The 18,493-nt window shown below is 36.7% G+C and overlaps 1 protein-coding gene across 1 annotated transcript in view; it reads right to left on the bottom strand.

Annotated features, from left to right (window-relative positions):
* Positions 1–18,493, bottom strand: part of RTF1 (RTF1 homolog, Paf1/RNA polymerase II complex component) — a 43,705-nt gene that overhangs the window by 10,884 nt on the left and 14,328 nt on the right. The window contains exons 3-6 of the mRNA XM_019725450.3: positions 11,486–11,633; positions 9,487–9,691; positions 3,205–3,319; positions 2,413–2,524 (exon numbers count right to left, since the gene is read on the bottom strand). Coding sequence (XP_019581009.1) covers positions 2,413–2,524; positions 3,205–3,319; positions 9,487–9,691; positions 11,486–11,633 — 580 coding nt within the window. The remainder of the gene's footprint in view (positions 1–2,412; positions 2,525–3,204; positions 3,320–9,486; positions 9,692–11,485; positions 11,634–18,493) is intronic.

Genomic DNA, 18,493 nt, shown 5'->3' with positions numbered 1-18,493 from the left:
GCAACAAAAGAAAAAAAATTAAGTTAAACTGTACTTCATCAAAATTAAAAACTTCTATGTATCAAATGACACTGTCAAGAGTGAAAAGACTATAGAATGGGAAAAAATATGTGCAAATCAGGTATATGATAAGGATTAACATTCAAAATATATAAAGAACTCCTACAATTCAAAAACAACAAAAAGAAGTTGATTAAAAAATAGGGGAAAAAAGGGCAAAAGATTTGAATAGGCATTTCATCAATGAAGTTGTCCAAATAGCCAATAAGTGCATGAAAAGATGCTCAACATCATTAGGAAAATGCAAATCAAGGCCACAATGGGATACCACTTCATGTGCACTAGGATGGCTAGTGTCAAAAAGACAATTATCAAGTGTTGGTGAGGTTGGTTAAAAAGTGGCACCCTCATACATTGCTGGCAGGAATGCAAAATGGTGAAGAAAACAGTCTGACAGTTTCTCAAAAGGTCAAACATAGAGTTACCTACCACATACTTCAACAATTCCACTCCTAAGTATATACTCAAGAGAAGTAAAAACATGTGTCTGCCCAACAACTTACACACATATTTATAGCAGCATTATTTAAAATAGTAAAAAAATGGAAACAACACAAATGTCTATGGAGGTGAATGGATAAATGTTTACCCATACAATGGAATATTAGTCAGACACAAAAAGGAAGTATTGATATATGCTAAAACATGGATGAAGCTGGAAAACATTATGCTAAATGAAAGAAGCCAGGCACAAAAGACCATATATTGTACGATTCTATTTATATGAAATGTCCAGAATAGGCAAATCTATAGAGATAGCAAGTAGATTAGTGGTTGCCTAGGGCTGGGGGGTGCTAGGTCTGGGGTAGGTGGCTAGGAGATACGGGATTTCTTTGTAGGGTAATGAAACATCCTAAAATCCGTTGAGTTTAATTGTGTAGCTCTATGAACATACTAGAGGCCATTGCCTTGTTTTATTTTAATGAGTAAATAGTATAGTACCTTAATTATATCTCAATAAAGTTGTTATAAAAAATAAAACAAAACAAGACAAAAATCCTTGGGATCCTGATTTTGAAATGGACTTATCATCATGAGGCTAATGATAAATTTTATCCTTAAAAAACAAACAAACGCCTAGCTCTCTGTACAATGAGAAGGCTTAGACGTAACATCCAACTCAGTAGCATGTGTGCTCCTTGTGTCTAGACTGTGGTGTCTAAATACAGTTTCTCATAAAAAAGGAAGCAGGGTTCCTTGGAGAAATGGCTGATTCCAGACCCAGAAAGCAAGAAAGCTATTCAAGACGACTGAGGTCTCATGTCAAAAGGACGCAATCTCCTAACTGGTTCAAGATGGGACAATATGAGTCTCAAAAATAATAACTGCAATGGATTGAAAAATACAAAGTATCTTAAAATCTGTGAGTTCACAAGGATATTAAAAAAAACCCAACAAACCTCACTGGTCACTTTTGGGAGTTAAAGAACTATTTCATTCTTTTGAAAACTAGTAAAGGAAAAACAACAACAACAACAACAACAAGCATTTATTCTGCCTTTTCTACACAAAAGGAACCTGGTGCTAACTAAATAGCTAAAGAAAAGTTTCTCTTTATAGAAATAGATCAGATAATAAATGAAGACAGAATGCTGGATTAGAATATCACCATTACACAACTCATAATGAATGAAATGATCTAGGTCATGACTATCAACAGCTGCTGAGGTAGAACATATTACTATTTCCAATTCTTCGCCCTTCTCTGTATCCATGCCCTTTGTTTGCCATGTGACTCAGTCGTTCCTCCTAGCCATTAATGTTGGGCTTGGTCATGTCACTTGCTTTGGCCCATGGAATGTGGACACGCCTGACACTGCCAATTCCAAGTCTAGGCCTTAAGAGGCGTCTCATGTTTCTGCTTGCCCTTATTACACTTCTGCTATCACCAGGAGAAGAATGTGGCTTGGGTATACTGGAGGGAGATAGGTGGAACAGACCTAGTCCTAACCTGCGGCCAGAGGACAATCCCAGCTGAACTGCTGATGCATGAGCAGGAACAAATGATTGTTTCTCTGAGTTTGGGTCAGGTTGTTATTTCACATTATTGTGGTAAAAGCTAAGGGAGAGCTGGTAATATCACAAAAAAGAGAGACAAGCAGTTATTATGTGTCTCCTGATGGTAGTATATACCACCACCTAAAACTTATTCACCTTCCTAAAAAACCAAAGAACAAAATAGAAACAGAACAAATCTAAATTTGTCCAATTTTCTAGCTCTAACTACAAATTATACTATACTCTGTATGTGTTTGGAATTCCTCACAATAAAGGGAAAAAAATAAAAATGGGCACAAAAGTCAAATCCTATGATCAAAGACACAAAGTAACCATTACATTTTCCCCACTCACCTGTTCTATTCTTCCGTTTTTCTCGCTCTGCTTTTAGCTCCTCCATGGCTTGAGATTTCTTATCTAATTTCTCATCCCGTTTGGAACGCCGTTCCTTGTTGTGGGATGTTACCTGGGAAGAAAGATGTGTAGGATGGCCCTTTTTACCAACTGCTGCTGATAAGATTTTCTATACTCGACAATTAATCATTCAGTTCTTATCTATAGTGGCTGCAGAAACTGAAACTTGTTTAAAGGTAGACAGCATCCTCTTGTGGACAAAGAGGATAGAGCAGTAAAATCAGCCCTTATCTTACAAAGCCTAAGATTTACAGGAATAAGCACTTTTGGGAAGGGCACCCCAGATCATAGCTCATATTTGTTGATACTGTCAACAAAGCTTTTAGTGGTAAACACAGAGATGACTAATTTTTCCAGCTATATTTACTACCAAGTCCCAATGACACACACCTGAGTCAACATCATAACCAATCTGGCTACCTGAGACAGGATGTTTACCACCTTTCCCTTAAAGGCTGCTCACGTATTAGCTGCTTTGTAAATGCAGATACAGTGAAGAATTCCTAAGGAGTTAACCAGCACAGTGAATGGCGAAATGATATGTTCAGGGATTAATGAAATGTACAAGATGAAGACGGCACATAATAGTTTTGCACTAACTGTCCTAGGCTGCTTAACATAAACCCATCTCTTTTATATTAATGCACACACACATGCACATACAGACATACACACATATACTCAAAACAGAAGTTTCACCATTTGGATAATGAGGACCACTGAATTTCCTACCTGAGATTCTTGAATCTGTGTCAGCTTCTTCTTTTCTTGCTCCTCTTCTTGCTTTTTCTTTTTTTCTTTCTTTTCTTTCTTTTTGGCTGTTTTCAGTTTTTTCTTGATTTCAAATCTGGTTAAAAAATATTTGTTCCATTTTTAAATGGCAATGAAATATTTATAAAGACTGATTTCAATTAGATAGGAGAAAGGAAGTAAGTAGGGGGAAAGAGTTAATAAACATTTTGGCTTCCTGCAAGAAACTCCAATGTACCTTATAATTACCATAAAAACATGGAATATAAGTACACCAAAAGTACTTATAAGCATTATAAGTTGGAATAGACTTAAAATAAGGGAATAAAATTCGGGATACTATTATATCCTGTTGTTACCACACAGCTCTTCCTCAACCTTCACATAATAGAAGAAAATAGTTGATTTTTAAATCAATTCCAATAATGTTCCATTAGAAATAGAACAAAGCCACAGAGAGCCACAGTCACACTTTTAAGGTGCTAAAGACAAAGGCTGCATTTGAATCAGACTGCTTTCAATCTTTTTTCATTAGGAAAAATGCCCCCCCCCCCCCATTTATACAACAGTAAACATGTGAATAAATATGCTACTCTCTTAAACAAATGTAATCTAGGTTCCCTTCCTAATAACAAAAATCAGGCTTTTATGAAATTTTTTGGTGAATTTAAGGAACTTTATGGATGGGATAAAGGAATATATTAAACCTTAAACTCTTACAACACTCTAAAATAACCACAATATTCAAATTTTTTACTTAGTTAACGGTACTTAAAATTTTTTTATGTCCTTTTCACTTGATAAGGTTGTTAATGTACTTTTATAATATGAGATACGGGTGCACTGTTATAAACTTACTCCTTTTTAAATAGTTAATAATTAAACAACACAATCCTAAATATCCATTTAGAAATCACAAAGGAAATTATAAAATAATTTGAAATGATTGAAAATGAATACACAACATATCAAAACTTATAGGATGTAGCTAAAGCAGTGCAAGCCTAGAAGGAAAATGTATAGCTGTAAATGCCTATATTACAAAAGTAGATTTCAAATCAATAACTAACCTACACCTTAAGATAATGGAAAAATAAAAAGCAAACTAGTTGTAAAATAAGCAGGAAAAATAATAAGGATTAGAGCAAAAAATAATGAAACACAGAATACAAAAACAATATAATCAATGAAACCAGAAGCGGGTTCTTTGAAAAGATCAACAAAATTGACAAACCACTGGCTAGGTTGACCAAGAAAAAAGAGAGAGAAGACTCAAATTACAAAAATAAGGTACGCAGGGCCAGCCCGGTGGCTCAGGCGGTTAGAGCTCCATGCTGGTAACTCCGAAGGCTGCCGGTTCAATTCCCTCATGGGCCAGTGGGCTCTCAACCACAAGGTTGCCAGTTCGATTCCTCAAGTCCCGCAAGGGATGGTGGGCAGCACCCCCGCAACTAAGATTGAACATGGCACCTTGAGCTGAGCTGCCGCTGAGCTCCCAGATAGCTCAGTTGGTTGGAGCGTGTCCTCTCAACCACAAGGTTGCCGGTTCGACTCCCACAAGGGATGGTGGGCAGCGCCCCCTGCAACTAGCAACGGCAACTGGACCTGGAGCTGAGCTGTGCCCTCCACAACTAAGACTGAAAGGACAATAACTTGACTTGGAAAAAAGTCCTGGAAGTACACACTGTTCCCCAATAAAGTCCTGTTCCCCTTCCCCAATAAAATCTTTAAAAAAAAAAAAAGTATGAAAGAGGAGACATCATTGTTAACCTTACAGAAATAAAAAAGTTTTGTTAACCTTACAGAAATAAAAAAGTTAATATGGAACACTACGAACAATTGTATGTCAACAAGTTAGGTAATTTAGATGGAATGGAAAAAAATCTCTAGAAAGTCATAAACCACCAAGACGACGACTCAAGAAGAAATAGAAAAATCTGAATTGACCTATAATAAGAGATTTAATTAGTAATATAAAAACTTTCCACAAAGAAAAGCTCAGGCCCAGATGGCTTTCCTGGAGAATTCTGCCAAACATTTAAAGAATTAATACCAATTCTTCACAAACTCTCCCAAAAAATAAAAGAGAAGGAAACACTTCTCAGTTCATTTTATGAGGCCAGTATTATTCTGATACCAAAATCAGACAATGACATCACAAGAACAGAAAAGTACTGACCAACATTCATTAAGAATACTGATGCAAAAATCAACAAAATAGTAGTGAACTAAATCCAGCAACTTATAAAAGAGATGATGACCAAGCAGGATTTATCCCAGAAATGCAAGGTTGGTTCAACCTAAGAAAATCAATCATTATAATATACCATATTAATAGAATAAAGTACAAAAACCACATGATGTCTGTTTTGACACAGAATAAGCATTTAACAAAATCTAACACCCTGTCTTGATAAAAACTCTCAACAAACTGGGAAAAGAAGGAACTTCCTCAAACTGATAGAAAGGCATCTATAAAACACTCACAGCTAACATAATACTTAATGGTGAAAGACTGAATGTTTTCCCCCTAAGATCAGGACCAAGAAATGGTATATTCTCACCATTTTTATTCAACGTGGTACTAGAGGGCAAGAAAAATAAATAAAAGAATCCATATTGGAAAGGAAGAAGTAAAATTTACCTCTTTTTGCAGATTACATGATCTTATATATATAGAACATCTTAAGGAAGCCACTAAAAACTATTAAAACTAATAAATGAGCTCAGCAAGGTTGCACGATATAGGACCAATATACAAAAATTAATTTTATTTCTATGTACTTGCAATGAACAATTTGAAATTAACAAAGAAAACAATTCCAGTTACAATAGCATCCAAAAGAATAAAATCTTCAGGAATAAATTTAACAAGTGCTAGACTTTTACAGCAAAACCCTTCAAACATTGTTGAAAAAAATTAAAGAAGACCTAAAGAGGTAGAAAGACACCATGTTCATGGATTAAAAGACTTAATAGTGTTAAGGGGACAATACTCCCAAATTTGATCTACAAGTTAACACAATTCCTATAAAAAGCCCAGCTGCTTTTTTTGTTGTTGTAGATACTGACTATCTGATTTGAAAATTCATATGAGAATGCAAAGAGCCCCATTTAGACAAAACAATTTTGAAAAAGAAGAATCAAGTTGGAGGACTCACATTTCCCAAGTTAAAAACTGACTACATTGTTACAGTAATCAAAACAATATGGTACTAGCATAAGGACAGACATATAGATCAATGGGAGAGAATTCAGAATCAATAAATAAACCCACAAATGGACAATTGAATAGCTACATACAAAAGAATGAAGATGGATCCCAACCTTACACCACTTACAAGATGGATCAATGACTTACATATAAGAGTTAGAACTATAAAACTCTTACAAGAAAATATAGGGGTAAATCTATGACCATGGATTTGGCAATAGATTCTGAGATAAGATACCAAAAGCTTGGGCAAGGAAAGAAAAAATGAATTGTACTTCATCAAAATTAAGTTTTCTGTGCATCAAACAACACTATCAAGAGAGTGAAAAACAGAACTTACAGAATGGGAGAAAATATTTGCAAATCATGTATCTGATAAGGGTCTAGTAACCAGATTATATAAAGAAACCAACAACAAAAAGACAAGTAAGCGAGTTAAAAAATGGGAAAAGGACTTTAACACACATTTCTCCAAAGATGTATAAATGGCCAACAAGAACATGAAAATATGCTCAAAATCATTAGTCAACAGGAAAATGCAAATCAAAATCACAATGAGATACACTTCACATCCACTAGGATAGCTATTCTCAAAAAAAGAAAATAAGTCTTGGCAAGAATATGCAGAAACTGGAACCCGTATACATTGCTGGTGGGAATGTAAAGTGGTACAGGGGCAGTGTAAAACAGTTTGGTGGTTTCTCAAAAAGTTAACTATAAAATTACTATGTGACCCAGCAATTCCACTACTAAGTACACACCCAAAATAACTGAAAATAGGTACTCACACAAATATATATACATGAATATTCATATTAGCAAACTGTTCATAATAGCAAAAAGGTGAAAACAACCCAAATGTCAATCAACAGATGAATGGATAAACAAAATGTGATGTATATAAACAACAGAATATTATTCAGCATAAAAAGGAATGAAGTATTAATATATGCTACATGTATAAACTTAAAAAATATGCTAAGTAAAAGAAGTCAGCCATAAAAGACTTTGTGTATGATTCAATTTATGGAAAAATGTCCAGAAATAGGCAAATCTATAGAAACAGAAAGTAGATTAGTAGTTGCGTAGGCTTGGGAGAAAAATAGAGAAATGACCAATGAGTACAGGGTTTCTTTCCGGGGTGATGAAAGTATTCTGAAATTAACTGTGGTGATAGTTACACAACTTTGTGAATATATAAAAACCATTCAATTGTACGCTTTAAATGGGTAGAGTCTATAGTATATAAAATATATCTCAATAAAATTATTTTAAAAGTTAATAATAGCTTATATTTACGTAATACTCTTATATGTATCATCTCACTCAAGTCTTACAACGATCCCCAAGGAGGAAGCTGAGCAGGAAGAGGGAAAGTGACTAATTCAGATCACCTGGACTGTGAATCTGAATTAAGCCTAGACTTTCTGTCTCAAAATGTAAGTGCTCTTTCTACAGCTAAGCTACCTTTTATGCTGCCTGCACTCACCTTAAAAAAAAATTAAAAAAGAGGCAGCAAATTGGGGCAGCCGGTTAGCTCAGCTGGTTAGAGTGCGGTGCTCTCTTAACAAGGTTGCTAGCTAGATCCCTACATGGGCCACCGTGAGCTGTGCCCTCCACAACTAGACTTAAACAACTACTTGACTTGGAGCTGATGGGTCCTGGAAAAACACACTAAAATAAATAAAAGTTAAAAAAAAAAAATCTAAAAAAAGAAATTATTGAAAAAAAAGAGGCAGCAAATAGGTGAAGAATCTAACTGAAAAGAACATCTCGCTACTGGTGCTGCTGGCTATAAAATAGGATGATAATGATGTTTATATAAAAAGATCATTATTACAATTAAATGAGATCTAGATAAAGACCTTTATTAAGTAAAAAAGATGGAGGAAATTTCTGAGTTACATTATTGCATGCCTTACAGCTAAACAAATGAGCTACAAAAAAACCTCAACTTTCTGTCAATGACTCGGAACTTTTCTTAATTATCATCACTGTAAACATTCTTCCAGTCACTAAAAAAAGTCACTGATTCAGTCAACTGCCTCATTCACATAAGGTGAAAAATATAAAAAGCAAGCTTGAGATAAACCACCCTTTACTTCTGAGCTACTTTGTGATTTTATCATAGGATCCTATTGGCAGTATAAAAGAACCTCCTGTTACACTCTCCACAGTTCAGAAATACAAATTTTAGAAGGCATCCGTAACCATCTGGCAACTCCGGTACTGTTTCTTAACTCTTGTTTGTTCCAATACAGGTAACCTTGGAAGCATTCACACTCAAAACAAATGTCTATTACTTGCTGCTGACTAAAAGTCAAACATTCTTGTCTAGGATACCTCACCATACTTAATACAGTCTCCAGAAGGGGCAAATAGGCTCCCCAGATGAAATGGAACTAACTGCTGCCTAAGAAATGCTTCTATTTTTCTTTTATGATATTAGGTAGTTAGGGAAGGATCCTAGTTCTGAAGACTAAATTATTTCCTAAGACAAAAGCTAAGTTTATTTTTACCTTGAAATTCTGTTAGGAGATAGGAAAGAACTTTTGCTGTTTTAACTATGGAAAAAGTAATTCAGAATACTGAAGCAGCTTCTGAGTATCAAAAAGCAACTTAGGGGCGGCCAGATCGTTAGAGCATGAGCTCTGAATGACAGGGCTGCCGGTTCGATTCCCACATGGGCCAGCGGGCTGCGCCCTCCACAACTAGATTAAAGGACAATAACTTGGAGCTGATGGGCCCTGGAGAAACACACTGTCCCCCAATATAATTTAAAAAAAGAAAAGCAATTTAACATTTGAGTTTTTTAAAAAAATACAAAAACCATGCTGGAAGGATAGTGAGATACCTAATTTGTGAATTCCAAGTCATTTTTTTTGTCTTCTGAAATGTGAAGCTCTTTTTAATTAAAGTACATTTGACATACAATAATATTATGTTAGTTTCAGGCGCATAAATTCCAAGTCTTAAATCCTGTCGAGACAGGGCTCCAAATATGAATTTTGGAAAATTATTTCATTATCCTTAAGGAAGCACAACCTTACCTCCTTTTCAACACCTCCCTCTTCTCTATGCGGTTGAACAGTTCTTGCTCGCGCTCCTTCTCTGTCATCTGTTCCAGGCGAGCCCTGTCTTCCTCATCCCCCATGAGGTCTTCTCCATAGCCATCATGGAACTCTTCGTCTTCTGAGGAAGAATCTGAATCTGAACTGGAGGAGGAGCTGTTGCTGTCAGAATCTGACACTTCACCTGCAACAAAGGCCCAACCACAAGATTAGACTCTGCTGGAGAAGACTGAGGCCACAGGTGACCCCAAAGAGTGGCTCATCATGACTCCTTGGCTCTCCAGGTACAGCGGCCTATGACCATCTCAGCTCCCTTAGGAACAGTCCTTGGTCTGCCTTTGGCAGATGCAGACATAGGTTAGGGAAATCTAGTCCAGAATAGAAAAATGATCCATGTTCTTCTTAATTTAACTTTTTTTATTTTGAAAAAATTGCAGACCTAAAGAAAAAAATTTCAAGGCTAGATCTTCTACTTAGGTTCACTCATTGTTAACATTGCCAATTGACTTTCTATATGTATAAAATAATGCATATATTTTTATTATTTATTTTACTGAACTGAGAGTAAGCTGCAGAGATTGTGACCCTTCACCCCTAAATACTTCTCCTAAGGACAGTCTCTTACATAACCAATTACTCAATTACCAAATTCAGGAAATTTAACATTGATGTAATGCCATTATCTAACATACAGTCGATATTTAAATTTCACCAATTATTCTAATACTGTCCTTTATAATCACTTTTCAGCCAAATAAGGACCCAATCTAGGATCACACATTGCATTTGGTTGCTATGTCTCTCTAGTATCCTCTAATCTGTAACAGTCTTGTGTTCATCTTTCATGCCACTTAATTTTTTTGAAGAATATAAACCTAAAAATTATCTAACGGAATTTTGTAAGGTGACGATGAAAATATTCTCTATCTGAACAGTGGCCACCATATGGCTACCGAGAAACTGAAATGTGGCTTGTGCAACTGAGACACTCAATTTTGAATTTGAATTTTTAATTAATTCAAATTTAAATAGCCAAGTTATCAAATGTCCCCCATTTGGGTTAGTTGGCTTCATCAAGAACTATTCAGGTTATGAATTTTTGGCAAAAATATTCCCTAAGTGATTGTGTCCTTTTCACATGTTTGTTCTATTACTAATGATATTGTTAAGGCAGGGTCCCCAGATTTCTCCTTTGTATAGGCAGTTTTTCTTCTTTGTACTTAGTAAGTATAGGGAGATGCTTTAGACTGTGTAAACATCTTGTTCAGCAACAAACTCACCCAATGGTTTTAACAGTCATTGATAATTCTTGAGTAAATCAATTATTACTGTGATGGTTGAAAAATGGTGATTTTTTTTTAAAACTATCATTTCTTCTACATTTATTAGTTGGCATTAAAAAAAAATCAACATTGGGGCAGCTGGTTGGCTCAGTTGGTTAGAGCACAGTGCTCATAACACCAAGGTCACTGGTTCGATTCCCACATGGACCAGTGAGCTGGGCTCTCCACAACTAGACTGAAAAAAAAACAACTTGGAGCTGATGGGTCCTGGAAAAACACACTGTTCCCCAATATTCCTCAATTAAAAAAAAAAAAATCAATGTTTTAATTAGTCATTAAGTTGATTAGTGAATTCCTAATAAGAACATGTTTTACTGAGTTTTATATCCTGTTCAAGGATTTTCCTCCTCAGTCAGACCATGAATAACCAAGGAAAAGGGAAGGGAAGGCATTCAGGGTAAAGAAAGTTGAGATTCTGATGCAGGGACTCCTCATGGGTTTCCTGGATGGGTTTCAGGGGCCTCATTAACCCTTCGGAATTACATGTGTTTTTCTTGCTTCATTCAGAATCTCGAAGGACCACAGAAAAGGTTATGGACTGCTGTAACGCAGGTACCTTTCCCTGTCACTGACGCTGCACTTTCAACCTGCCAAGAGTGGGCAGTCACTCTCAGGGTCCGGGCTGTGTGGCTCACCTTCCTCAGGGGCTGAGCTCTCAGCAGAACTGTCTTTGTCTGAACTGCCTGAAGAAGCAGTTTTATTGGCCTGTTTCTTCATGGTTCCTTTCTTCTCTATCTTTCTGGCTTTTCCTTTCTTCTTATTTTTATTGCTCCCGAATGTCCACTGTAAGGAGAAAAGAGGCAAACTGAAACAGGGACTTGACTGGGAAGAGCTGGAAGATTCAAGAGTAAAGTCTCTGACATTCATCAAAATGATTACAAGAGTCTCTGTTGCTTTGGACCCAAAACAAATACACTTTATATGAAGATAAGAATTTTGAAACCTTTTGGTTAAAACTTCATAACTTCTGGTTTGTAATTTCTTAGAGACAGTAGGTAATTGATATAATAAAATTTAATTAATGCACTTTTTATCACAACAGAAAAACAAAGATATCAACATTATGGCAAGCCAACTGAGTTAACTAAAAGTCAGTGGTTACAGAAAACAGCTTCTAATGTTTCCTGTGGCAGAGATGGCAGTAATTGCTAGGGGTTGGTATGTCTGGGTTTCAGCTCACAGAGAATGGTTTAGTTCTGGAGTGGGTCCCAGGAAGGCAGGATATAAAGCTTGTTAGCAGGAGAAAACTGTAGAAAGCACAGGGAAAAAGGGTAAGGGCCATTCTTTGACATGGATGGTAGCCCTGGTACCATCTCCAAGAAAGTAGGAAAGTAAAGGATCAATAAATGATTTTATATATGTATTTTGTAAAAAAACTCTCTATATAGTATACAATATAATGTTTAAATTGGAGCATAAATTGGAGATCCCATATATCTAAACATAAGGAACCTACAATTTGCATTATTAAAGTAACAAGCAGGCAATATATAAAAGCCAAAAAAAAATGTCCTCATCAAGCATTTTAATTATAAAGCTGAAAGACCATGCAACTGTTTTAAAAATTCACAAAGACTATTTTGTTACATTAGACCATATCTCCTTTGGTATTTTAACTTGTCTATTTAGGAGAACGATTTTAGGTGAAAAATACTTTACTTGGGAATTTTATTTTATGTACTATAAAGAATAGTCTTTATCTTTTCAGCATCACAGATTGAATTATAAATCTGGTATTAACATAAAATTTTTACATCTAATATTTAACAAAAGCACAAAGTCTTTGCTCCTTCTATAACGTGATCATAAATTAACCTCCTACTTCACAATGGCTAAGATCAGAAATAAACTTATTTGGGTTTCTTTTTTTGAGGAGGTGGGTAAAGGGGTAGTTCTGATGAGGTTTCCATATAAGAAATGCTCTGTATGAACTACTCTTAAGAACTACAGTCTGCTAGTTTACGTTAATGAAATATTGTGAAAGGGTGCTGCTCTCTTAATCTTCTGATTTTTCCTTTTAAGTTACTCTCAGTTATTTTAATTGCCACCTTATTTTTGTACTCAAGAGCTAGGAAGAAAGGGCAAGTGAAAATAAAACAACTACATGTTTTAGAATGATATATTAAGTAAATGAATAGTGACTTTCCCTTTATAAGCGAATTTACTTCTCAAATTTTAACATTTCAACACCTAGGATTTATTTTAGAAATAAATCCTAATGCTCCTCTTCTAAAGCCTAGTTCTCAACCATTTCAAACCTTAACCATTAAAGGAAGATAATTTTAGGTCAATTTGAAAGAATCCAAGAGGCTCAAGTGTTCAATTTCTGTTAACTGAGCCAAAATATATCAACTTCTATTACGACAACACAGATATTACTAGAGGCAATAAAGTATATAAAACATCCTCTGTGTTGGCTTTGGTTACAAGAAATAGCACAACCACGCACATATTCAATAGTCAATACTGACTGGGTGGTTATGAAAATGGGCATCACCCACCTCTTCCAAACAGGGTGTCTTGGCCCTTTGTACTTCTATCCAACAGGAATATGAAGAGGAAGAGAGGGTAAAGGTTGTTGCCAAGGTCACAGGTGTGTTAGTGTGGTGAGGTCTATTTTTGCTAGACCTATTTTTGCTAGGTCTATTTAAGATTTGGGTTTCTCATGTGTAATAGAGCCAAATTCTGGACTCCCTAGGAGAAAAATGGTGTTTAGGAGAGCAAAAAAGACCTAAATGTGAAGTGACACAGGTAAATCCAATTCAGGAGGTGCTACCATGTCTCCCCGAAAATAAGACCTATCTGGACAATCAGCTCTAATGCATCTTTTGGAGCAACAATTAATATAAGATCTGGTATTTTATATTATATTATATTTATTATATTATATTGTATTATATTATATTATAGACTTGGTCTTACATTATAGTAAAATAAGACCGTGTTTTATATTAATTTTTGCTCCAAAAGACACATTAGAGCTGATTGTCCATCTAGGTCTTATTTTCGGGGAAACGCGGTAGGACGCTATCCAGCTTCCTTATCTTTCTGCCATCTATCTGCTACAACCTACCAGTGCCTAAGCTTAGCAACTGTCACTCATTTGTAGTCTAGGATGTTTATCCCTTGGAAGACAGGGAGAAAAGATTAAAAATAGAAGAAAATAAAACATTTCCACTTAAAAAGGGCTTTCCTGGCTAAACCTGAGTGTGGGAATCTTGTTTTTTTTCTTGTTCCAACAACTGTCAAAAGAAATGAGACGACAAAGCTTCATCACCTTTCAAGAGGCTGACTCAATAAAGGTCTGCCATGCCAACAGCAAACAACCAAGCTACTTGTGTCTACTTTCTAAAAAAGTGCCTTATTTCGATAAACCTTTAAAATCTAATTTTAAGAAAAATATATGTTCGTTATATGATGCTTTAAAAAAATAGAAAGGTATTTTTAAAGTTAAAAGAAAATCACCTGTTATTTCCACCACCTAATGATAAATAATTACTTAAAATTTGGGGGCTAGCCTCATTATTATTCCTATTTAATACAGAGAAAGAGACTCAAACGGTTAATCTCCGAAAGACTTTTTTTCCCCTGGAGAATAGATCACATGTGTTATACATTTATATTTACACTTGTAAACCAGAGGTTCTTGAATGTTTTTTTTTTTTCTTTTTGTTCTAAGGACATATTTTAAATACATGCCCAGTACCTCTTCTCCCAAGATCACAGAACCTAATAAACCATAAAGGGGATGGTTAACACTTGTGGCAGTCAAAATCAATATAGAAATATCTTAATCTAGCCATTAGTCCAGAGATTGCTCACCTGTCCCTGCAAAAGCCTTATTCTGTTGTCTCTGAAACAGAGGGAAAATGAATTCTTCTTTCATTGCCAGAGTGTGGTAGTAAATAGTAGTTTAAAGTGTAACAGGCAGAATTCAAGGGATGATCTTAGGCTTTGCCCCGTCCAGCAAAGAGGAGAGGAAATGACCTGGCATTTCTTAATTTGTGCTGGGAACAATGGCTCTACTGAAAGGCAAGCTCTGTTGTGACCTTGAAAGTGTCCTAAAATGTACCACACAGAAGTCAAGAATGAGAAAATGAGTGCCTAGTGATCTGCATTTGAGTACAGAGGCCAGAACATCCCCCAGTGAGAGCTGTTCAGAAACAACCTGGGAAATGGAAAGGATCCATTGTCATCAGGACTCCTCCACATTGAGGTCCTGCTTTCTCAAGCATTCTACATGCATGCAGGCCCACACATAACAAGGGAAGTAGTACGCATATACGCGGTGAACAAAACCTAAAACAGAAACTGGAAGATGTTTTCTTAATAAATTAAGAGATTAGTAGTATTATAGTTTGACTCTCACAGATGTAACAGATATTCTAATGGGCAGCAATGATCTAATGATACAAGTAAGGTTAGTACTACACAACCCTGTGCCAGCCTGAGTGTGTGCCGGGCGTTATAAGCAGGTCCTTACTCTGGGAAGTGGCTGACCTTCCTGGCCCTCAGCGAAAAGACAGGAAGGAACAGGGGGTGGGGAGCGGTTTCTTTGAACTTGGGTGGCACTGAGATGCTGAGTACTTGGAATATCCGGGAGGCATAAAAGCAAAGAAATGTGAAGATTTCAGAGAGGTTATCTTTAATGGGCAAGGAAGACCACATTCTAGGCCTCAGGACCTGGAGTAAACACCTAGATACTCCAAAATAAATTTACAAGTGAAACAAAATACTTCAACGTAGTAGGGTTCAAGAAGAACAGCTGGGTTACTGATAAACTATACTGGAATTAGGGGTTAAAAGAACTGGACAACAGCCCAAGTCCTTCACCTGAGACTGTTTCCTTATCTGTAAAGTAGGAATAACAATACTGCCTTGGGCTTGATCACATATGGGAGCAGTGTGAGGCTCAAAGAAGACAGAATAAAAGAAGTTTAGAGCACATCAGAAATCCTGAAGTTCTATGTAAATACAGGGTACTATTTTATGTTGGGAACAGAAACGCAGAAGTTCTGTGAGTCTGTTTTACTATCTGAAGCACAGGAGTCCAGATGAGCTCTATGACCCCTTGGAGTTTTAAAGAGGTAAGATTCTATATGAATTGAGTGTTACATTAAGTCAAAAGTGTTCTGTACTCATTCTAGATCTTGACAGTGGCTAGCAAAGAGGTGTGTGGGAAGGGCATGGTTCCTGATTTAGGTGTTTGTTTTTTTTCTCTGAAAGTAGAAAAGGGTCAGTGTAGTTGAAGAGTAAATGCAATTTAATGTCAGCCTAAAGAATATGAAGAATAGCTTAGCTTTCTTTTTTCTTATACTGTGTAATTAATCAAAGTACAAAGGACACTACTATATTTTATAATCAGGCAATCACATATATTTAACTGGAAAACATAGAGAATCCCTACACTCAATCACAAAAACTTAGTCTGGTTACAGAGACAAAAACAAAAGTGAAACAGATGTGATACTAAAAAATGAAGAACATACTCAGTACTCCCTTCCACTGTTTGGTAGAAGTGTCAGAATTTGTTGTAAACAAGTTTAAGCAAGTAGTCTATGAAAATCACTTTATTTTTTCAAATTCTTGTGATGAGACTTGAATGGTGTGTAGATAAATGAGGTACTACTATATGATTATCTACATAGCCAAGAAGTATGTAAAAATAAGGCTTGTAAGCAACCCAAATAGCTGTCACTAAGTTCAAGTACTAAAGTAGAGTATTCCAACCTAAACTATATGGGGTCCCCTGGTTTCCTGACCCCAGAGCAGATCAGATGCAGGAAGTTGGAAGTAGAGCAGATTACCAAGAAGACGAGAACAATGGCCACTTCTTAACTACAGTAACGAGGAGAAAGAAAAGGTATAAAAAGCAGAACCACACAGCTCGACATTTTGGAAGTCATTATTTCACAGTACAAGAACTGCCCATTCATGATCATGACTAAATCAACAAGAAAAACTACATATAATAACGTTTATAAAAAAATTTTTTTTCATATATAGTGGGCTTTATATTTTAAACTTTCAAGAGTTTAGTTTCAGTACAGGGATAGTTCATCTATGTGGAACATCTTGTTCTGGAGGTACTGCATGAAAACTTTACTAAATCACAAGAAAATACTAGCTTAGCAGGGAAGGCCTTTATCAGAAGCATGTGCTAATTATGTATTATCTGAAAGGTAAAGCAGTAACAAAAAGCTCTTGGATATCTAGGCTGACTTCCTAGAAAATTGTTGTTACCAAATGAATGTATAAGTAAAAGTTGCACCTTTTTCAAAATGTTCTATTAATAAAAATATTGAAGGGCTGGCCTGGTGGCTCAGGTGGTTGGAGCGCTGTGCACCTAATACCGAGGTTGCAGGTTCGATTCCCACATGGGCCAGTGAGCCGCACCCTCTACAGCTAAGATTGTGAACAACGGCTCTCCCTAGACTGGCTGCTGTGAGCAGCCAGTGGTTGCTGTGAGCTGCTGTGGGCTGCTGTGGGCTACCGTGTGCCACCGTGAATGGCCAGCAGCCAGCGTGAACGGCCCACAACCATTGTGGGTTGCTGTGTGCTGCCGTGGGCTATCGTGTGCTGCCATGAGTGGCTGGTGGCCAGCATGAGGGGCCGGCAGCCACTGTGAGCAGCCGGCAGCTGGCAAGAGGTGCCATGAGCTGCTGCGACTGGAGACTGACTGCCTGAGCCGGGGGGAGGGAGCGCAAGGCTCATAACACCAGCATGGGCCAGGGAGCTGTGTCCTACACAACTAGACTGAGAAACAAAGGCTTGCACCAGAGTGGAGGGTGGGGAGCAGAAAAAGGAGGAAAAAAGAATTATTGGAGCCAGCAAGAGATAACAGTGTAACTAGATCAAAGCGGGAGAGCCTGAAAGATCAGATGGGATAAGAAAAAAAGAGTAGGAAGAAGCTTCAGAAAGAAATAGAAAAAAATGGAATGGGGGGGAAAGCAAGAAGAGACCAGAGTCTTTGAAGAGGCAAGTGGGAGCATAAACGCAAGGAGGAAGGCTGACAAAAGTCTTGAGGAAGAAAAACAGGTGTGAGAAATGCTGAACTACAGGGCTGGAATAAATGCTTCTATTTCTCAAAAATGTTGAAAACAAGACTATACATGAAGCTTTAAAAAATAATAATTCTCGTTTAGGCAAAGGGTATAGAACATAATTCAGCTGTTTCCTCAACTAAGTATGATGTAGTTATATTTAATTTTGAACAACAACAAAAAAAGGTTTTTTTGGTGATTTTGACTGGCAACAAGTGAAAGTCTAGGCTTTCTTATCTAGCTGCAAGTATCTGTTTTTATATGATCCACTGTGTTTCTAAAAAAAAAAAAAAGACTGAACTACTTGATTTAGGACTCCATTCCTCCTAACAAATGGATTTTTTTGTGTTGGCCATTTAAAAAACAACAACACCCCACCTCATGAGTGAGCAGCTACTAGCTCTTCTCCTCCTAACTTTGTCGTTTTTCTTCCCTGTCACTCCTGTTCGCTCCCTTGGTGGTGCTTCTTCTATCAAACGCGTCCAGGGACAGGAAGTGACAGTACCACAGTGCACCAGCACAGCATTATGACCTACCCAGGTGTGGGCAATGTAAGCCTTACAGATAGAATCCTGTCTCTTATTTTTATACGTGCTCCAA

The sequence above is a fragment of the Rhinolophus sinicus genome, chromosome 3 (genome assembly GCF_057876585.1).
Source record: "Rhinolophus sinicus isolate RSI-liver-muscle chromosome 3, RSI-T2T, whole genome shotgun sequence".
NCBI lineage: Eukaryota > Metazoa > Chordata > Mammalia > Chiroptera > Rhinolophidae > Rhinolophus > Rhinolophus sinicus.
This window is presented reverse-complemented; position numbering and strand designations above follow the sequence as displayed.